At 43.7% G+C, this 23,860-nt stretch overlaps 1 protein-coding gene across 1 annotated transcript in view; it reads right to left on the bottom strand.

The window, feature by feature from the left end:
• LOC115145782 (large neutral amino acids transporter small subunit 3-like) overlaps positions 1 to 23,407 on the bottom strand; it is a 46,896-nt gene extending 23,489 nt beyond the window's left edge. The window contains 5 exon segments of the mRNA XM_065004047.1: positions 10,138 to 10,214; positions 10,362 to 10,417; positions 10,622 to 10,805; positions 11,634 to 11,794; positions 23,225 to 23,407. Of these exon segments, the coding sequence (XP_064860119.1) occupies positions 10,138 to 10,214; positions 10,362 to 10,417; positions 10,622 to 10,805; positions 11,634 to 11,787 (471 nt within the window). The 5' untranslated portion in view covers positions 11,788 to 11,794; positions 23,225 to 23,407.
• Between the last annotated feature and the right edge of the window lie 453 nt (positions 23,408 to 23,860).

Genomic DNA, 23,860 nt, shown 5'->3' with positions numbered 1-23,860 from the left:
ACAAACATACACCTTCAATATGGGAAACACTGAAGCAATACAAACACACCCTGAGAACAAACATACACCTTCAATATGGGAAACACTGAAGCAACACAAACACACCCTAAGAACAAACATACACCTTCAATATGGGGAAACACTGAAGCAATACAAACACACCCTGAGAACAAACATACACCTTCAATATGGGGAAACACTGAAGCAATACAAACACACCCTGAGAACAAATATACACCTTCAATATGGTGAAACACTGAAGCAATACAAACACACCTTACGAACAAACATACACCTTCAATATGGGAAACACTGAAGCAACACAAACACACCCTAAGAACAAACATACACCTTCAATATGGGGAAACACTGAAGCAATACAAACACACCCTAAGAACAAATATACACCTTCAATATGGGAAACACTGAAGCAATACAAACACACCCTGAGAACAAACATATTCAATATGGGGAAACACTGAAGCAAACAAATATACACCTTCAATATGGTGAAACACTGAAGCAATACAAACACACCCTGAGAACAAACATACACCTTCAATAAATACAAACACACCTTAAGAACAAACATACACCTTCAATATGGGGAAACACTGAAGCAATACAAACACACCTTAAGAACAAACATACACCTTCAATATGGGGAAACACTGAAGCAATACAAACACCCTAAGAACAAAAAAGGAACAGCACATTAGAAATCAGCTGGATGGAATTGAGGAATCCATAGAATCAAACCATTTCTGGGAGAATTTGAATGAATTAAACAAACCTCATCAGGAGGAATTGGCTCTCCAACATGGGGATATGTGGAGAAATCACTTTACAAACCTCATCAGGAGGAATTGGCTCTCCAACATGGGGATATGTGGAGAAATCACTTTACAAACCTCATCAGGAGGAATTGGCTCTCCAACATGGGGATATGTGGAGAAATCACTTTACAAACCTCATCATGAGGAACTGGCTCTCCAACATGGGGATATGTGGAGAAATCACTTTGCAAACCTCTACAGCAATATAACAAAGAGCCCAGAACAAAAAGATATACAAGAAAAATTACAAATCCTTGAATCAGCAGTCAAAGACTATCAGAATCCTGTGGATACCCCAATTACAGAAGAAGAATTATTGGAAAAACTATGCACTCTCCAACCCATAAAGGCCTGTGGTGCTGATGGTATTTTAAATGAAATTATCAAATATACAGACCACAAATTCAAATTGGCTATACTCAAACTCTTCAACATTATCCTCACTGCAGGTATTTTCCCCGATATTTGAAACCAGGGATTGATCACACTAATCTATAAAAATGGAGACAAATTTGACCCAAATAATTACAGAGGAATTTGCGTTAACAGCATCTTGGGGGAAATTTTCTGCAGTATTATAAATAGCAGACTACATCATTTCCTTGACGAACACAACGTCCTGAGCAGAAGCCAGATTGGATTTCAAATTTTTTTTCGTACGACAGACCACATTTACACCCTCCACACTCTAATTGATAAACAAGTAAACCAAAACAAAGGCAAAATCTACTCGCGTTTTGTAGATTTCAAGAAAGCATTTGATTCAATTTGGTACGAAGGTCTTTTTTATAAACTAATAGAAAGTGGTATTGGAGGGAAAACATATGATTTTATTAAATCAATGTACACTAAAAACAAATGTGCGGTTAAAATTGGCGACAAGCAAACAGACTTCTCTCAGGGACGGGGAGTGAAACAGGGCTGCCCAATAAGTCCAACACTATTTAACATCTACATTAATGAATTGGCAAAAACATTAGAAGTATCAGAAGCACCTGGTATCACCCTACACAACACTGAAATCAAGTGTCTGCTGTACGCAGATGACCTGGTGCTGCTGTCTCCCACTAACGAGGGGTTACAGCAGCACCTAGATCGTCTTCACGGGATCTGTCAGACCTGGGCTCTGACCTTTAACCTAAAAAAAAATATATATATAATGATATTCCAAAAAAGGTCCAGAAATAAGGATGACAAATGTCAATTCTATTTGGATACAGTTCTATTAGAACACACCAAAAACTACATATATCTAGGACTAAATATCAGCAACATAGGTAACTTTCACATGGCTGTGAATGAGCTGAGAGACAAAGCAAGAAGAGCATTCTATGCCATTAAAAGGAACATCAAAATCGAAATTCCAATTAGAATCTGGCTCAAAATGGTTCAATCAGTTATAGAACCAATTGCTCTATATGGCAGTGAAGTATGGGGTCCAATCTCTAATAATGAATTTACCAAATGGGACAAAAATCCAATCAAAATACGGCATGCAGAGTTTTGCAAGACTGTATTGCAAGTGCAAAGAAAAACTCCCAATAACGCATTTAGAGCAGAATTGGGCCAATACCCCCTCCTCATTCGAATAGAAAAAAGAGCCATCAAATTTTACAACCATCTAAAAACAAGTGACACCAAAACATTCCATCACACAGCTCTACAATGTCAAGAGATGAAACAAGAGAAGAGTCTCCTCAGCCAGCTGGTTCTGAGGCTCAGTTCACCAACCCAAACCAACCCCATAGAGTCTCAGGACAGCACTCAGAAAATCTGGCCCAACCAAATCATCACAAAACAAAAATAAAAATATATAATCTATTGGAAAGACACCACAAAAAAATCTAAGTAAACTTCAATGCTATTTGGCTCTAAACAGACAGTACATGGTGGCAGACTATCTGACCACTGTGACTGATAGAAAACTGAGGAAAACACTAGGTACAGACTCAGTGAGCACAGTCTGGCTATAGAGACCGGTCGTCACAGATAAACCTGGCTGCCCAGAGAGGACAGGCTGTGCTCACTCTGCTCCAGGGAAGAGCTGCATTTCCTATTACACTGTGACAAATACTCAGACCTAAGAGAATATTTCTTTCCCAAAATTGTAATTCAATACAAAGAATTTGAAACTATAAAAGATGAAGAAAATATAAAATATTTATTAGGTGAAAAGCCAAAATGTGCAGTTTTGGCAACCAAATATGTGTCCTCCTGCCACAACCTGAGGGACAGCCAGTGAAAAGTGCAAAGTAATGTCGATAATATTACCCATCTTGTTTTGTTTTGTCTTTCATACCACGTCATGTGTCTTCTCAGTCATGTTGACACTGGTCTACTACCATTGCTTTAATGTATTGCTGTTCTCATTGATATTGTTGTTGTAGTTGTTGTTAATGGTAATCCCATGTCCACTACTACCATTATTATTGCTGTTGATCCCACCATTTATTTACATATAACTATATATATATTATATATAAATATATATATTTTTAATTATTTTTTCGATATTTATACTTTGACAATGTAAGTAATAATAAACTTGCCATGTCAATAAAGTCAATTGAATGAGAGAGAGAGAGAGAGAGATGGGTGTCCTTGTGTGTTTTGGGAAGGGGGCAGGGACGAGCGTGTCGACAGCCCAGTGAACTGATTGGCCGACGGCCGTGTGCTAGAATTTAGAGCCAGGAGCAAAACAGCATGTGCCGTAGAGACTCTGAACACCAACAGACAAAAATATACAGTAATATAGCGTATAATAGTAATAGCTACAGTATGCCTCACACAGTGCATTCAGAAAGTATTCAGACCCCTTGACTTTTTCCACATTTTGCCACGTTACAGCCTTATTCTAAAATGGATTAAATTACTTTTTTTGTTTATCAATCTGCACACAATACCCCATAATGATGAACAGAAAACAGGTGTTTAAATATATTAAAAATAAGAAACAGAAATACCTTATTTACATAAGTATTCAGACCTTTTGCTATGAGACTCGAAATTGAGCTCAGGTCAAATCAAATCAAATCAAATCAAATTTTATTTGTCACATACACATGGTTAGCAGATGTTAATGCGAGTGTAGCGAAATGCTTGTGCTTCTAGTTCCGACAATGCAGTGATAACCAACAAGTAATCTAACTAACAATTCCAAAACTACTGTCTTATACACAGTGTAAGGGGATAAGGAATATGTACATAAGGATATATGAATGAGTGATGGTACAGAGCAGCATACAGTAGATGGTATCGAGTACAGTATATACATATGAGATGAGTATGTAGACAAAGTAAACAAAGTGGCATAGTTAAAGTGGCTAGTGACATAAGAATGCAGTCGATGATCTAGAGTACAGTATATACATCCTGTCCATTTATACATCCTGTCCATTTATCATCCTTGAGATGTTTCTACAACTTGATTGTTGTCCACCTGTGGACCAATCAATTGATTGGAAATTATTTGGAAAGGCACACAACTCTCTAAATCATGTCCCACAGTTGATCGTGGATGACAGAGCAAAAACCAAGCCATGAGGTCGTAGGGATTGTCTGTAGAGACATGGTGTGATGAAAGAAACATACAGGAACTCAAATCCTTCTGTTCACCTGATTTAGAATTCCTCACAATCAAATGTAGACCGCATTATCTACCAAGAGAATTCTCTTCGATTATAATCACAGCCGTATATATCCCCCCCAAGCAGACACATCGATGGCTCTGAACAAACTTTATTTAACTCTTTGCAAACTGGAAACCATTTATCCGGAGGCTGCATTCATTGTAGCTGGGGATTTTAACAAGGCTAATCTGAAAACAAGACTCTCTAAATTTTATCAGCATATCGATTGCGCAACCAGGGGTGGAAAAACCTTGGATCATTGTTACTCTAACTTCCGCGACGCATATAAGGCCCTGCCCCGCCCCCCTTTCGGAAAAGCTGACCACGACTCCATTTTGTTGATCCCTGCCTACAGACAGAAACTAAAACAAGATGCTCCCACGCTGAGGTCTGTCCAACGCTGGTCCGACCAAGCTGACTCCACACTCCAAGACTGCTTCCATCACATGGACTGGGATATGTTTCGTATTGCGTCAGATAACAACATTGACGAATACGCTGATTCGGTGTGCGAGTTCATTAGAACGTGCGTTGAAGATGTAGCAACGATTAAAACATTCCCTAACCAGAAACCGTGGATTGATGGCAGCATTCGCGTGAAACTGAAAGCGCGAACCACTGCTTTTAATCAGGGCAAGGTGTCTGGTAACATGACCGAATACAAACAGTGCAGCTATTCCCTCCGCAAGGCTATCAAACAAGCTAAGCGTCAGTACAGAGACAAAGTAGAATCTCAATTCAACGGCTCAGACACAAGAGGCATGTGGCAGGGTCTACAGTCAATCACGGACTACAGGAAGAAATCCAGCCCAGGCACGGACCAGGATGTCTTGCTCCCAGGCAGACTAAATAACTTTTTTGCCCGCTTTGAGGACAATACAGTGCCACTGACACGGCCTGCAACGAAAACATGCGGTCTCTCCTTCACTGCAGCCGAGGTGAGTATGACATTTAAACGTGTTAACCCTCGCAAGGCTGCAGGCCCAGACGGCATCCCCAGCCGCGCCCTCAGAGCATGCACAGACCAGCTGGCCGGTGTGTTTACGGACATATTCAATCAATCCCTATACCAGTCTGCTGTTCCCACATGCTTCAAGAAGGCCACCATTGTTCCTGTTCCCAAGAAAGCTAAGGTAACTGAGCTAAACGACTACCGCCCCGTAGCACTCACTTCCGTCATCATGAAGTGCTTTGAGAGACTAGTCAAGGACCATATCACCTCCACCCTACCTGACACCCTAGACCCACTCCAATTTGCTTACCGCCCAAATAGGTCCACAGACGATGCAATCTCAACCACACTGCACACTGCCCTAACCCATCTGGACAAGAGGAATACCTATGTGAGAATGCTGTTCATCGACTACAGCTCGGCATTCAACACCATAGTACCCTCCAAGCTCGTCATCAAGCTCGAGACCCTGGGTCTCGACCCCGCCCTGTGCAACTGGGTACTGGACTTCCTGACGGGCCGCCCCCAGGTGGTGAGGGTAGGCAACAACATCTCCTCCCCGCTGAGCCTCAACACTGGGGCCCCACAATGGTGCGTTCTGAGCCCTCTCCTGTACTCCCTGTTCACCCACGACTGCGTGGCCACGCACGCCTCCAACTCAATCATCAAGTTTGCGGACGACACAACAGTGGTAGGCTTGATTACCAACAACGACGAGACGGCCTACAGGGAGGAGGTGAGGGCCCTCGGAGTGTGGTGTCAGGGAAATAACCTCACACTCAACGTCAACAAAACTAAGGAGATGATTGTGGACTTCAGGAAACAGCAGAGGGAACACCCCCCTATCCACATCGATGGAACAGTAGTGGAGAGGGTAGCAAGTTTTAAGTTTCTCGGCATACACATCACAGACAAACTGAATTGGTCCACTCACACAGACAGCATCGTGAAGAAGGCGCAGCAGCGCCTTATCAACCTCAGGAGGCTGAAGAAATTTGGCTTGTCACCAAAAGCACTCACAAACTTCTACAGATGCACAATCGAGAGCATCCTGGCGGGCTGTATCACCGCCTGGTACGGCAACTGCTCCGCCCTCAACCGTAAGGCTCTCCAGAGTGTAGTGAGGTCTGCACAACGCATCACCGGGGGCAAACTACCTGCCTTCCAGGACACCTACACCACCCGATGTTACAGGAAGGCCATAAAGATCATCAAGGACATCAACCACCCGAGCCACTGCCTGTTCACCCCGCTATCATCCAGAAGGCGAGGTCAGTACAGGTGCATCAAAGCTGGGACCGAGAGACTGAAAAACAGCTTCTATCTCAAGGCCATCAGACTGTTAAACAGCCACCACTAACATTGAGTGGCTGCTGCCAACACACTGTCATTGACACTGACCCAACTCCAGCCACTTTAATAATGGGAATTGATGGGAAATTATGTAAATATATCACTAGCCACTTTAAACAATGCTACCTTATATAATGTTACTTACCCTACATTATTCATCTCATATGCATACGTATATACTGTACTCTATATCATCGACTGCATCCTTATGTAATACACGTATCACTAGCCACTTTAACTATGCCACTTTGTTTACATACTCATCTCATATGTATATACTGTACTCGATACCATCTACTGTATCTTGCCTATGCTGCTCTGTACCATCACTCATTCATATATCCTTATGTACATATTCTTTATCCCCTTACACTGTGTATAAGACAGTAGTTTAGGAATTGTTAGTTAGATTACTTGTTGGTTATTACTGCATTGTCGGAACTAGAAGCACAAGCATTTTGCTACACTCGCATTAACATCTGCTAACCATGTGTATGTGACAAATAAAATTTGATTTGATTTGATAGAGCTCCGATACAGGATTGTGTCGAGGCACAGATCTGGGAAAGGGTTCAAAAACCTTTCTGCAGCATTGAAGGTCTCCAAGAGCACAGTCACCTCCATCATTCTTAAGTGGAAAAAGTTTGGAACCACCAAGACTCTTCCTAGAGCTGGCAGCACAGCCAAACTGAGCAATCGGGGGAGAAGGGCCAAGAACCCAATGGTCACTCTGACAGAGCTCCAGAGTTCCTCTGTGGAGATGGGAGAACCTTCCAGAAGGACAACCATCTCTGCAGCACCCCACCAATCAGGCCTTTATGGTAGAGTGGCCAGACAGAAGCCACTCTTCAGGAAAAGGCACATGATAGTCGCTTGGAGTTTGCTAAAAGGCACCTAAAGGACTCTCAGACTGTGAGAAACAAGATTCTCTGGTCTTATGAAACCAAGATTGAACTATTTGGCCTGAATGCCAAGTGTCATGTCTGGAGGAAACTTGGCACCATCCCTACGGTGAAGCATGGTGTTGGCAGCATCATGCTGTGGGGATGTATTTCAGTGTCAGGGACTGGGAGACTAGTCAGGATCGAGGGAAGATGAACGGCGCAAAGTACAGAGTGGGTATACGGTTGATATGCAGTGGGTATATTGTTGATATACAGTGGGTATACGGTTGATATATAGTGGGTATATTGTTGATATACAGTGGGTATATTGTTGATATACAGTGGGTATACATACGGTTGATATATAGTGGGTATATTGTTGATATACAGTGGGTATACATACGGTTGATATATAGTGGGTATATTGTTGACATACAGTGGGTATATTGTTGATATACAGTGAGGATATTGTTGATATACAGTGGGTATATTGTTGATATACAGTGGGTATACGGTTGATATATAGTGGGTATATTGTTGATATACAGTGGGTATGTTGTTGATATACACTGGGTATATTGTAGACATACAGTGGGTATATTGTTGATATACAGTGGGTATATTGTTGATATACAGTGGGTATACGGTTAATATATAGTGGGTATATTGTTGATATACAGTGGGTATGTTGTTGATATACACTGGGTATATTGTAGACATACAGTGGGTATATTGTTGATATACAGTGAGTATATTGTTGATATACAGTGGGTATATTGTTGACATACAGTGGGTATATTGTTGACATACAGTGGGTATATTGTTGACATACAGTGGGTATATTGTTGATATACAGTGTGTATGTTGTTGATATACAGTGGGTATATTGTTGTTATACAGTGGGTATATTGTTGTTATACAGTGGGTATATTGTTGTTATACAGTGGGTATACGGTTGATATACACTGGGTATATTGTAGACATACAGTGGGTATATTGTTGATATACAGTGGGTATATTGTTGATATACAGTGGGTATACGGTTAATATATAGTGGGTATATTGTTGATATACAGTGGGTATGTTGTTGATATACACTGGGTATATTGTAGACATACAGTGGGTATATTGTTGATATACAGTGTGTATGTTGTTGACATACAGTGGGTATATTGTTGACATACAGTGGGTATATTGTTGACATACAGTGGGTATATTGTTGATATACAGTGTGTATGTTGTTGATATACAGTGGGTATATTGTTGACATACAGTGGGTATATTGTTGACATACAGTGGGTATATTGTTGTTATACAGTGGGTATGTTGTTGACATACAGTGGGTATATTGTTGACATACAGTGGGTATATTGTTGATATACAGTGTGTATGTTGTTGATATACAGTGGGTATATTGTTGACATACAGTGGGTATATTGTTGACATACAGTGGGTATATTGTTGACATACAGTGGGTATATTGTTGATATACAGTGTGTATGTTGTTGATATACAGTGGGTATATTGTTGTTATACAGTGGGTATATTGTTGTTATACAGTGGGTATATTGTTGACATACAGTGGGTATATTGTTGACATACAGTGGGTATATTGTTGATATACAGTGTGTATGTTGTTGATATACAGTGGGTATATTGTTGACATACAGTGGGTATATTGTTGACATACAGTGGGTATATTGTTGACATACAGTGGGTATATTGTTGATATACAGTGTGTATGTTGTTGATATACAGTGGGTATATTGTTGTTATACAGTGGGTATATTGTTGACATACAGTGTGTATGTTGTTGATATACAGTGTGTATGTTGTTGATATACAGTGTGTATATTGTTGATATACAGTGGGTATATTGTTGTTATACAGTGGGTATATTGTTGTTATACAGTGGGTATATTGTTGTTATACAGTGGGTATACGGTTGATATGCAGTGGGTATTCTGCTGATATACAGTGGATGTACACATTTACAGTATCAGTATGAATGTATCTACATGCAGAAACATGAAGAGAGTGCAAATGCAGTATAGTGCAGTTATTTTGTGTACAGTTCAGAGATGGCTTAAAACGGGGTGCAGCATAGAGTGCAGTCCTTTAGTCTCTATGGGCCACAGCACGCGCTAAGAAACTTTTCAGGTGACGGCAGGTTTTGGTCATGAGTGGTGGGAGGAGCTGTAGGAGGAGGGGCTCATTATAATGGCTGGAATGGAATGAATGTAATGGAGACAAATGTGGTTTCCATATGTTTCATACCGTTCCATTAATTCCATTCCAGCCATTACAATGAGCCCGTCCTCCTATAGCTCCTCCCACCAGCCACTGTTGTGTTCTGGGAACTTTGGATATGTCCTTGTTGTGTCCATGTAGAGAAGGATGGTGTGTATGTTTGTGTGTGTGTGTGTGTGTGTGTGTGTGTGTGTGTGTGTGTGTGTGCGTGTGTGTGTGTGCGCGCGTCTTACCGTGAGGGAGGTGAAGGTGAGGCAGATTCCTCCGAAGCCGTTGAAGGAGACTGCGATGAAAATGAGGGCCGAGAGTACTGGAGGAGGAAAGGGAGGAGGAAGGAGGAGACCGTTAAGTGAGATCTATGTGTGCAGCGTAATGTAATAAGCAGATGTGTTCAATGTGATGTTTCTGTACATTTCGTGTTCATTTACAGTGACTTACAGCGGCTTAGGATCCTTACCTTCGGGGTTATAGGCAGCTCCAGCTATCATGGCACAAGAGAAAGCAAAACACGCACTGCAAGAGAGAGAGAGTTGATGATGACGCTGACTCATGGAAGACAATGATGATGACGATGGTTGTGAAGATAATGACTATGGTCATGACGATTGTTAAAAAAGTTATAATGGTGACAATGACAATCACAGTGTTAATCGCTGATGATTTAATATTACTATAACGATGACGGCAATGACGATGATGCTGTGTCCCATCTTTTACCTGCCGAGGAGGCGGAGCGGGCGGGGCCCGTACTTGTCCATCAGGATACCTAGCGGCAGAGTGGCTGCACTCAGCAGGAAGGAGCCAATGGTAAAGCCCAGATTCAACATCTCTTCCTGGTCCACGCAGCTATGCCAGATACCACTGTCCCACGAACTGATGTTACTGAACACTGTCTCGTTGTCTGGGGGTGGGGGGGGTGGAGAGAGGTGAAGAAAGAGAGGGGGGAGCAGGAGAAGGGTAAGGAAGGGGCCGAGAGAGAGGGGAGTTGAGAACTATACAAGACACAGGAAACCACATGTGCTATAGACATATATATCTCTATGGACGTATACAGGGGCGAATCCCAAGTTCCACTGGAGTTGAATTTTCACTTAGTCATGCGTTGATATCAGTGGTCGTTAGGATTCACCCCACAGTATCTATGCATAGGTTTATGTATACCTGGGGTCAATTCCATTTCAATTCCACACAGTTCAGGAAGTACTCTGAAGTTCTCTTCTGTGCTTTTCAATGAGAAACATTTTGAATTGGCATTTGGTCTATTTTCTGAATTGACTGGAATTTAAATAGAATTGAACCCTGAAGTATACGGCATCCCTTAGTATGGAAATGACCCCAACCCTGAAGTATACGGCATCCCTTAGTATGGAAATGACCCCAACCCTGAAGTATACGGCATCCCTTAGTATGGAAATGACCCCAACCCCTGAAGTATACGGCATCCCTTAGTATGGAAATGACCCCAACCCTGAAGTATACGGCATCCCTTAGTATGGAAATGACCCCAACCCTGAAGTATACGGCATCCCTTAGTATGGAAATGACCCCAACCCTGAAATATACGGCATCCCTTAGTATGGAAATGACCCCAACCCTGAAGTATACGGCATCCCTTAGTATGGAAATGACCCCAACCCTGAAGTATACGGTATCCCTTAGTATGGAAATTACCCCAACCCTGAAGTATACGGCATCCCTGTGTGAGTGTTACCCATGGACGGGGACGTACCTATGCAGAGGTGTGAGTAGAAGCCCTCGTTCTTGAGCATGATGAGTAGCGATCCCCAGCCCAGCAGCACAGCAGAGAACAGCAGGTTCTCTATGACCGCAGTCACCGCCATCCACCAGCGCCTACGGTAGGCCTGGGCCAGAGAAGGAGCCATCGCTGCTCTGGGGGGAGAGAGAGAGAGAGAGAGAGAGAGAGAGAGAGGTGGTAGAAAGAGAAAGACAAGAGGAAGGGGAAGACAGGGGAGAGAGAGTTTAACGTTTAACAATCCTTTCTTAAAGACTGAAGTACTGCACACACTCTCCGTGTGGAACTTCAAGGTTGCATCAACAAACGTCAAAGGTCGACAAAAACTAAAAATACATATCAAAGCAAGAAAGGATGTTTTTCTTTTTTAAGTGTGCAGCTGCTTTCCTCCTCACTTTCATCTGAGCTCAGAGAGCAACAAAACGGACGAGGACGGCAATATAAACCCTCTGTGGGATCCTACCACTGAGAGATTGAGGTTAACCACACGACTGACTCGTCATCACCACCATCACGGCGACCACATCATTCTGGTTTCTGGAAGGAAGCGGTGCTGATTGGTTTCTCTGTCAATTCCGCTATAATCCCCGAATGTGTTGACTTTCTATAAAACATATAGAATATATGCTCCCCCCTCCCTTAACATGACAGACTGGTGGAATGAAGACTTCGACTGACCGATGTAACGGATCCAAGAGAAATTGAATTATTTTGTGAGTTGCATAATGAATTGTGGAAACACTTTAGCAAAAGTTAGAAAAAAACACACAGATCTGTCTGTAATGTAGTGCTGAGCGAATAACCAAATTGTTAGTTATTTATCATTATTGTTGGTTTCAATTATTTGAATTCCATTTAGTTATTTTATTTTTTGGGAGCTCAGTGCGCACAGTTGCCAGTTCCCCTAAAGATAAATCAGATCAAGCCCGAACTGTGCAATGTAGTAGGGAGTTTTAGTTTAGTGGAAATAACTAACTGCCCTGAAGAGGGAGAGGAATAAGGGATTGGTGAAGAGGAGAATAAAGGAGAGACAAAGATGAGAAAAGACCTGAGTGGTGAGTAGAGTAGTGACCCCTGAATTGACTGTCACCCAGATCAAGAATGTTGTAACCCACCAAGGAGCCTCTGGCCACTTACCAACTCCCTCCAACAACAGTCCAACCTCAACCCAGGAGGAGCCAATGCTCAAGTCTCATCACCCAGTCCTACAGGCGTCGACGTAGTTCCTCCAGGGAACCTGCACCTGGAACCCAAGATCCCAGCCCCCGAGCGGTATGTCGGCCACCTGGGAGAATGCCAGGGGTTCCTCACTCATTGTTCCCTGGTGTTCGAGCTACAGTCCTCCTCGTTCCACACCGATCGGGCCATGATCGCCTACATCATCTCTCTACTCTCGGGCAAGATCCCGGCGTAGGCAACGGCAGTGTGGGAACAGCAGCCACCATCCTGGAACTCCATATTAGCCTTCGACTACCCAGTTGGCGGACGAGAAGCGGCCAGCTGACTGTCCAACATCCGCCAAGGGGTCAGACCATGAGTGGGTGGAATACGGAGGCCTTGGTCACCGCTTTCCACCAGAGTTTGTCTAACTCCATCAAAGATGAACTGGCCACTTAGGATCTGGGGGAGGACCTCAAGTACCGATAACGCTGGCAATCAGGATCGACAACCGCCTCCGAGAACTCGTGAGACAACGCCTTTATGACACCACCCCAGTATCCCGGTTTCCTGAGAACCCCAAGCCCGCCGAACTCGGCATTGACGAGCCCATGCAGCTGGGACGCACACATCTGAGCCCACAGGAGCGTGACAGGCACATTCTCGAAGGCTGCTGCCTCTACTGCGGAGGTCTCAGCCATCTCCAAGCTACATGCCCATAGCTGACGGGAAATGCCAATGCTCGCCGGGACAAGGGGAGACCCTGACGAGCTGTGCAGATACCTCCCAGCTACCCAGTCACTGTCTGTCACTACCCGCAACCCTCCACTGGGACAACCATCAGCACCAGATTCAAGCCTTCGTGGACTCCGGGGCCACAGAGAATTTCATTGATCAAGACTTTTACAAAATACAAATCCCCTGCGTGAAATGTCCCATCCCTCCGGGAGTCGCTGGAGGCAGGTTTCATTTGCCCTTCTACATCCAGCTGGTGCAGACTTCTTCTTCGTGGGTAAGAAGGATGGAGGCCTGCGTCCTTGCATTGATTACAGCGGGCTGAACCGGATTACGATCAAGAATCGTTACCCCCTACCTCTGATGTCCGCCTCCTTGGAGTTGGCAAAAGGGGCCCAATTCTTCACCAAACTGGACCTCCGCAACGCTTACAATCTGATGAGAATCAGGGAAAGAGATGAGTGGAAAACTGCCTTTAACACCTCTAGTGGTCACTATGGGTATTTAGTCATGCCCTTCGGATTATTGAATTTACCGGCAGTCTTTCAAGCATTGATCAATGACACTCTTAGGGATATATTGAATCAGTTCGTCTTTGTTTTACCTCGATGACATCTTGATCTTCGCCAAAACCCTTCCAGAACACATACTGCATGTCCACCAAGTGCTGAGACGCCTCCTGCAGGGTTGTTAACACAGTGTCCAAAGAAGGGCCAGAAGTATACAGAATGGTGCCGTCTGCGTAGAGGTGGATCAGAGACTCACCAGCAGCAAGAGCGGCATCATTTATGTAGACAGAGAAGAGAGTCGGCCCAAGAATTGAACCCTGTGGCACCCCCAAAGAAACTGCCAGAGGCCCAGACAACAAGCCCTCCGATTTGACACACTGAACTCTATCAGAGAAGTAGTTGGTGAACCAGGCGAGGCAATCATTTGAGAAACCAAGGCTATCGAGTCTGCCGATGAGGATGTGGTGATTGACAGAGTCGAAAGCCTTGGCTGCACCGTATTGTTTCTTATCGATGGCGGTTAAGATATTGTTTAGGACCTTGAGCGTGGCTGAGGTGCACCCATGACCAGCTCTGAAACCAGATTGCATAGCGGGGAAGGTGGGGTGGGATTCGAAATGGTCGGTAATCTGTTTGTTGACTTGGCTTTCGAAGACCTTAGAAAGGCAGGGTAGGATAGATATAGGTCTGTAGCAGTTTGGGTCAAGAGTGTTCCCGCTTTGAAGAGGGGGATGACCGCAGCTGCTTTCCAATCTTTGGGAATCTCAGACGACACGAAAGAGAGGTTGAACAGGCTAGTAATAGGGGTTGCAACAATTTCGGCAGATAATTTTAGAAAGAAAGGGTCCAGGTTGTCTAGTCCGGCTGATTTGTAGGGGTCCAGATTTTGCAGCTCTTTCAGAACATCAACTGACTGGATTTGGGAGAAGGAGAAATACGGAAGGCTTGGGCGAGTTGCTGTCGGGGCTACAGTGCTGTTGACTGTAGGGGTAGCCAGGTGGAAAGCATGGCCAGCCATAGAAAAATGTTTATTGAAATTCAAAATTATAGTGGATTTATCGGTGGTGACAGAGTTTCCTATCCTCAGTGCAGTTGGCAGCTGAGAGGAGGTGTTCTTATTCTCCATGGACTTTACTGCGTCCCAGAACTTTTTTGAGTTTGTGTTGCGGGAAGCAAATTTCTGCTTGAAAAAGCAAGCCTGGGCTTTTTAACTGCCTGTGTATATTGGTTTCTAACTTACCTGAAAAGTTGCATATCACGGGGGCTGTTCGATGCTAATGCAGAACGCCAAAGGATGTTTTTGTGTTGGTTAAGGGCAGTCAGGTCTGGAGAGAACCAAGGGCTATATCTGTTCCTGGTTCTAAATTTCTTGAATGGGGCATGCTTATTTAAGATGGTGAGGAAGGCATTTAAAAAAAATAACCAGGCATCCTCTACTGATGGGATGAGGTCAATATCCTTCCAGGATACCCGGGCCAGGTCGATTAGAAAGGCCTGCTCGCTGAAGTGTTTCAGAGAGCGTTTGACAGTGATGAGTGGAGGTCGCTTGACCGCTGACCCATTACGGATGCAGGCAATGAGGCAGTGATCGCTGAGATCTTGGTTGAAAACAGCAAAGGTGTATTTAGAGGGCAAGTTGGTTAGGATGATATCTATGAGGGTGCCCGTGTTTACGGCTTTGGGGTGGTACCTGGTAGGTTCATTGATAATTTGTGTGAGATTGAGGGCATCAAGCTTAGATTGTAGGATTGCTGGGGTGTTAAGCATGTTCCAGTTTAGGTCACCTAGCAGCACGAGCTCTGAAGATAGATGGGGGGCAATCAGTTCACATATGGTGTCCGGAGCACAGCTAGGGGCACAGGGTGGTCTATAGCAGGCGGAAACGGTGAGATAATTGTTTTTAGATAGTTGGATTTTTAAAAGTAGAAGTTCAAATGGTTTGGGTACAGACTTGGATAGTAGAACAGAACTCTGCAGGTTATCTCTGCAGTAGATTGCAACACTGCCCCCTTTGGCCGTTCTATCTTATCTGAAAATGTCGTAGTTAGGGATGGGGATTTCAGAGTTTTTTGGTGGTCTTCCTAAGCCAGGATTCAGACACGGCTAGGACATCCGGGTTGGCAGAGTGTGCTAAAGCAGTGAATAAAACAAACTTAGGGAGGAGGCTTCTAATGTTAACATGCATGAAACCATGGCTATTACGGTTACAGAGGTCATCAAAAGAGAGTGCCTGGGGAATAGGAGTGGAGCTAGGTACTGCAGGGCCTGGATTCACTTCTACATCACCAGAGGAACAGAGGAGGAGTAGGATAAGGGTATGGCTAAAAGATATGAGAATTGGTCATCTAGGACGCCCGGAACAGAGAGTAAAAGGAGGTTTCTGGGGGCGATAAAATAGCTTCAAGGTATAATGTACAGACAAAGGTATGGTAGGATGTGAATACAGTGGAGGTAAACCTAGGCATTGAGTGATGATGAGAGAGATATTGTCTCTAGAAACATCATTGAAACCAGGTGATGTCATCGCATGTGTGGGTGGTGGAACTGAAGGGTTGGATAAGGTATAATGAGCAGGGCTAGAGGCTCTACAGTGAAATAAGACAATAAACACTAACCAGAACAGCAGTGGACAAGGCATATTGACATTAAGGAGAGGCATGCTTAGTCGAGTGATCATAAGGGTCCAGTGAGTAGTGAGGTTGGTTGGGGTCATGGCAATTCAGACAGCTAGCAGGGCCATGGGTAGCAAGCTGGCAGAGGATGGAGGTCTGTTTTTAGCCACCTCGTGCGTTTCCGTCGGTAGATTAGCGGGCAGATAATATCGGTAGTCCAGTCGTGAAGGGTCCGGATAGGTGATTGTAGCCCAGGAGTGGCTGATGGAACTCTTCAGCTGGCTAGCTCCGTAATAATTTATGTTTGCTCCAGGACCGACGTAAGCCAATAGTCACTCGGATAGCAGCTAGCTAGCTGCAAGATCCAGGTATAAATGTCCAGAGCTTGCGGTAGAAATCCAGGGATATGGAGAGAAAATTAGGTCCAGTATGCTCTGGTCTGAGTTGCGTTGTACAAAACTGGCGATTAAAGACATTAATGACACTCAGTTGTGTCCTATTACTCATTATGATTTCCCTATTAAAGGGGGGGGGGTTCTGGTTTCCTTTGCAGCTTTAATTGTTTTACAGGGGGTGTTTGTTTCCTGGGTGAGTTTTCGAGACTTAGTGGGGGGATTTTCCCCAGTGTACTGTGATCCTGCGGCTACTGTTTATCAGTAAAGCATTTATGCCTATCCTTAACCACTGACTCCTCGTCTGGTCTCTTCCCTGCACCTGGGTCCAACCTCACCATGTCACATTGACCTTACCGCTGTGTGTCTGACCTCATGCCGTGGACCTATCAGGTATCAGAGAGCAGGGACTGACACAAACATACACGCTGTTATTTGCATGTGCCTATTGGCACACACATACACACACAGCCTGACCTAGTTAGGGAGAGTTTAGCCATGTGCAATGTGCCTTGTAAAAATGTAAATTCCAATGAGAAGAGTATAACTCCGGAGTATAACTCACAAAAATGTATATGTTTACCTGTGGCCAATAGGCATGACCTCTGTATGCATAAAACAAATGGATGTTAGATGTATGTGTGAGTACATATAAGCACAGATAGAACAACGAGACAGATATTTCACCGGATGTATACACTTGAAGCATCCGCTCGGCGTGGCCGGCAGTGGGAGAAGATGCAGCGAGATGGATTTTGGTCGGCATTCTGCTCATTTTCTCGTCAATGGAATATTTGACCTCAATTCAGTTTTCTGTTCCCCAAAACTAGAATCTGTTACGAACAGAGTGGACTAAAGTTTTGTAGACTTTACCCTTTGCAAAAACAACAAAAAAAACAACAAAAAAAGATGTTGTTTAGAAGGAGAGCAAAGGCGAATTGAGTTATTGCACACACGCACTTCAGAGTAGGCGGTCCCTAACATACATATGCAAATGATTGTGAGAGCATGCCAATAGGATCTCGCTAGCTCTTGCTTGGCTCTGCCCACCACCTTCCTTGTTCTGCCCACTATGACTCATTTGTTCCCATTTGAAATGACCGGCTGTGGTCTTTCTTGGTTTAGTTATACAAAATGTTTGATATAAGTGTGAATAAATGCCAGTCTATCTGTGACTGTGTGTGTAGGTAAAGCAGGTTTGACTGAGGGTCTATTACCTCTCTTGAGCACAGGCCTGCATCCAGACTGGGACTTCGGCCAGCTGGGGCCAAAAATAGCTGCAGTGGTCACAGACCCAGTCCCACTTAACTACACCTGTACACTACATGGGAACACATCTATGTTGCACAGAATATCTGGTTATTACCATGACTGGAGAAGTGTTTAAAGAGAAACTTCACCCTTTTTAAACATGAAATTGGTCATCTCTAGCACCACCCTAACGTCAAATCAAGCTTGATTTGGCACATGCGCGAATACAAGTGTGGACACCGTGACATGCTTACTTACAAGCCCTTTACCAACAGTGTAGTTCAAGAAAGAGTTAAGAAAACATTTACCAAATAAACTAAAGTAAAAAATTATAAAAAGTAACACAATAAAATAACAATGAGACTATATACAGGGGGTACCAGTCAATGTGCGGGGGGGTACAGGTTATTCGAGTAGCAGCAGTGTACAAAACAAATTGAGAGGGGGTTGTAAATGTAAATAGTCTGATGGCAATTTGATTAATTGTTCAGCAGTCTTGCAGGCTTGCGGGTAGAAGCTGTTAATGAGCCTTTTGGTACTAGACTTGGCGCTCCGGTACCGCTTGCCGTGTGGGTAGCAGAGAAAAACTCTATGACTTGGGTGACTGGAGTCTCTGAACGTTTTTGGGGCCTTCCTCTGACACTGTCTAGTGTATAAACTCAGCAAAAAAAGAAACGTCCCTTTTTCAGGACCCTGTCTTTCAAAGATAATTCGTAAAAATCCAAATAACTTCACCTATCTTCATTGTAAAGGGTTTAAACACTGTTTCCCATGCATGTTCAATGAAACATAAACAATTAATGTTCATTAATGCACCTGTGGAACGGTCGTTAAGACACTTAACAGCTTACAGACGGTAGGCAATTAAGGTCACAGTTATGAAAACTTAGGACAGTAAAAGAGGCCTTTCTACTGACTCTGAAAAACACCAAAAGAAAGATGCCCAGGGTCCCTGCTCATCTGCATGAACGTGCCTTAGGCATGCTGCAAGGAGGCATGAGGACTGCAGATGTGGCCAGGGCAATAAATTGCAATGTCCATACTGGGTGATGCCTAAGACAGCGCTACAAGGAGACAGGACGGACAGCTGATCGTAAGCTTACAAAGATAGAAGAAAATATGTTTTTTTCCGATGGCATCATCCGGAGACACTGATGACATCATCGGGTGTGAATCATGTGATTTTAGCCAACTATGAGCAGGCAAAGATGACTTACTACCACATCTATATGACATAAGGATATTGTATCGGGAATGTGCTCATACTGAAACAAAACAGAAAAAAACAAACAAACATGTAATTTAACCTTTTATTTAACTAGGCAAGTCAGAAAAAAATATTATTTACAATGACGGCCTACACCGGCCAAACCTGGACGACGCTGGTCCAATTGTGCGCTGCCCTATGGGACTCCCAATCATGGCCGGTTGTAATGCAGCCTGGATTCAAACCAGGTGACGCCTCTAGCACTGAGATGAAGTGCCTTAGACCGCTGCGCCACTCGGTAGCCCAACATGGGAAAGTGTGAGACTTTGACCTCTAACCCCTGACCTCTCTGCTCCTCCCTCAGCTGAAACTTGTGTCCCCTCAGTTTTAGTTGTACGTCCCTAATATAAAAATGGCAAAAAAACGTTCAAATTATTGAGTGACAGCTTCGTGAAAAATCTGTATCTCCGCTGCGCTGTATCGACAAGTGGCGCAAGGAGAATGTCTCCATAGCCTTCTCCACCTCCGAGTGTTCCTGAAGGTCTTTGAACAAGAGGAGGCGGCCATGTTAGCCTAGAATCCTACCATAGCTGTAAGGTTTTCAGTCCAAAAACGTTATTTTAATAGCAACCGGTTCATACTGGTTTTCGTGGTTGTAAATGGAACTGTACGTATTGGAAACGTGTTTATTGTCGGCCTGGCATTGCTTAATTGATTACGTGGGTCGAATATGACCCACAGAAGTGTATTGTGCCATATCACAACGTGTTGCTGTACTCATGAGCGGAATGGTTTTCCATTTTTGAAGTGGGCCTTACTGGTTTATTTGTGTGGCAAGACAGCTGTGCGTGGCTGCATCTCACTGTAGTAGGATGTGTTCTGGCTATTTGGATCTCCATTCACCTCTTTGATTACTGTGTTTGTTTACTGTTTAACGTAACCAGCCTAAATATCGATCTTGCCTTTGTCGATCTGCTATTTTGTTTACTAGGTCTACTTGGTACAGTTGTTTTGATCTGTTCGCATTCATTCGTTCGCATTCGCCGGGATTCTAAGCCAAACTGCTTGCTATGCAGTATTTTAGTTTGCACGCATGAATAACTAGGCGACTACTTTCAGCATTTAGTTAGCATTATGTTGGCAAGACAGCTGTGTGTACGGCTGCATTCATATAGGCTGTTTGTAATAGGTGCATTACACTATCTATCTTGTAGCCTACATTCATCACCAAGATGGGCCTTGCTTTAGTGTGTAGGGCGCTGTCCATTGTTCTGATACAGCGCAGCGGAGATCGGCTACTTTAAAAGCACTCAATCAATGGCCTCTGCGTTTGAACTCTATTTATTGCGGTATAGCGTGGCGCCGGGTCTGAGGAAGACCCCCTTTGAAGAATCCCCCTCCCATGTCCATTTTGGTTGATCTCTCTCTTCTTACTATCTCGCTCTCCATCTCGTTCGTCTGTTTGTCTCTCTGATTCTTTCCACCCCGATGCCCCCCAGCAGAACAGATAAAGTTGTATCTCAACCTTGACAGGGACAGACAGAGGATGAGCCCCAAATGGCACCCTACTCCCTTTATAGTTCACTCTGTAGGGAATAGGGTGCCTATTTGGGATGCATACAGAGAGACAGCACCTGCCACACGAGTCCCTGATAACAATGACTGACTGACTGTCTGCCTGGTCGTGGTATGATCGCTATGACGACGATCACCAACGATCACCTGCCGTCTCCGTCACTCAGACGGAGACGGCAGGTAGCCTAGCGGTTTAGAGCATTGGGCCAGTAACTGAAAGGTTGCTGGTTTGAATCCCAGAGCCAACTAGGTGAAAAATCTGTTGATGTGCCCCTGAGCGAGGAACTTAACCCTAGTTGCTCTGGATAAGAGTGTCTGTTAAATGACGAAGCAAAAAAAAACAGGGAGATGTGGCTTGATAGTCATAGTTTCAACAGTGCTTAATGTGGACTGAAATGGGTGCTGGTACTGTTTATAGAGGAGCCTGTACATATTACTGGTGTGTACTGGCCCAATTCAGGCACTGGTCATAAGTCATTGTTTTGTTTAGTGTGCCAGTGGAACAAAATGGGAAAAAGGGGAAATGGTCTGTCAATGAATTCTCTTTCCCTTCAGCAGGAAGATGGCGCCGACAGACATAGCAGCTCTGCTCCTAAGCAACTTTGGAGTGTTTTTTTGTCCTTCACCCAGTACCCTGCCGTGAACTTAAGTCACTGTCACTAGCCGGCTACCACCCGATTACTCAACCCCTGCATCTTAGAGGCTGCTGACCGTTGTACATAAGACATGGAATCACTGGTATATTTAATAATGGAACACTGGTCACCTTAATGTTTACATACTGTATTCCAGTCAATGCCATCCCATTCAACCATTGCTGTATGAATACTATTCTATCCTACGTCTTCCACATATATACTAAATATTCTCTCCACATACTGTCCATAATGTCTATACATCCCATCATATATATATATATTTATATATATATTTATACCGGACTCCGACATTGCTTGTCCTAATATTTATATATTTCATTATTTTACTTCTAGATCGGTGTGTTTTGTGAACTGTTAGATACTACTGCGCCGTGGGAGCTAGGAACACAAGCATTTCACTGCACCCGCACTAACATCTGCCAAAATATGTGCATGTGACCGATAACATTTCATTTGATTCAAAAGAAAGTTGGAAAGCATCATTAATAAGAAATCCAGCAAATCTTTTAGAGGAACAGTGGAAGTTGATAAAATCTTCTTTATTGGTAAACGTAATAGTAAAGAAGCACTTCTATCACCATCCACTGTTCCTCCAAGAGTTGCTGGATTTCCAATTCCTGCTGTAGACACCAGCGAAGGCAGAGTAAATACACAATATGTTAACACTGGCAACACCATTCACTGGCCATGTCATGAACAGATCAGTCCACCAACACCAACTAACTGAAGTGTGTCGAGAGAGAGATGACGTCATAGGTTTGCATCACAACCAAGTCTGTGGCCCTGGTTGATTGGTGCTGTTGGCATGGTTATAGGTTGGTTTACTACTACTAGTAATATGGAGTCCAAATGGATGGTCACAGATCTCTTCTTAAAACCAGGGGTGGTAAAACCGCCCCACCTCTCTTTCGACTCTCTCCCTCTGTCACTCACTCTCAGCTGTTGCCCCTAGTGCGGCCAGTCACTTGACCTCTCCTCTTGCTCCCCTGTGTGCGCACTAACAGCTGCGTCCAGGTGACACCGGTGGTGCCACCTTTTACGTGGACAGCGCAAGGAATGCCAGTTGCCGCGTTCAAAACTGGACCGATTTCCAATTATACAAAGTTGACTATAAACAATGTACTGGTCACCCTCCATTATACTACTCTTATGGTTAAACGACACCTGAAACGTGTCAAGAACAAATTTGTGATATAATTAGCGTCAAACATACTAGTGTCAACATAACTTTAGCATTGTTTAAACTGATATAAAATCATCCTTGTCACTCTGTCTACACAAAAGGCATGTACATTAATAGGAAAACAAATGACTGTCAAATAAAGAATGAAATAGAATGAGGGGAAAAAAAACAAATATTCAAGAAAGTCTTGTGCCATGTGCGTAAAGTCAAATTCCTCTTACCACAGACACAAAAGATGAACATTTCTGAACATGCAAAACCCCAAAATATGACAGAAATTACTTACTTCCGACGATAATCCCTGAAAGAATCGATATCTATGGTAAATGGTTTATTTCCCGTCTTTAGTGGGGAAAAAAGCGGGACTTAAACTGTTCATGTGTTGCTATAACACGTTACAGTCAGTTACTGTGGGTCTTGTGAAACTTCACTTTCCATTCGGTTAGTTCCTCGTCACAACTTCATTACATCTGCATGGCTTTAAACCCCTCCTCTCGCCTTCCAACGGTCTATATAAATGGACCCCCCCCCCCACCCCCACCAAAGAAAAACACACACACACAGCAACGAGTTTCCACTTACGCATGCACGCCCAGCTGTCAGTGGTACTTTACAGCTGTCAAATCTTCAAACCCTGCTCCACTGCGCCACCTTGCGGCGATATAAAAAAAATACACAAACCGCATGTTTTTCCTGGTGAGGTTAGTCAACATCAGCGTTACCCAATGTAGGCTGTTTTTTTTTGCCCTAGCACTACACAGTGGATTGAAATACCCAACTCTTCAAGCTTTGCTTTTTTTGGGGGGGGCTTGGGAAACCATGGACGACATGGTGAGGGGCCATATTGAGACACATTGTGGCTTTACAATGTGAAGAATACCCTAACCACAGCCATGTATTTAAATACATTGCTCTGACCTCG

Source organism: Oncorhynchus nerka, linkage group LG18 (genome assembly GCF_034236695.1).
Source record: "Oncorhynchus nerka isolate Pitt River linkage group LG18, Oner_Uvic_2.0, whole genome shotgun sequence".
NCBI classification, from domain to species: Eukaryota; Metazoa; Chordata; class Actinopteri; order Salmoniformes; family Salmonidae; genus Oncorhynchus; species Oncorhynchus nerka.
The sequence above is the reverse complement of the archived record's forward strand: the minus strand, read 5'-3'. Positions and strand labels throughout refer to the sequence as shown.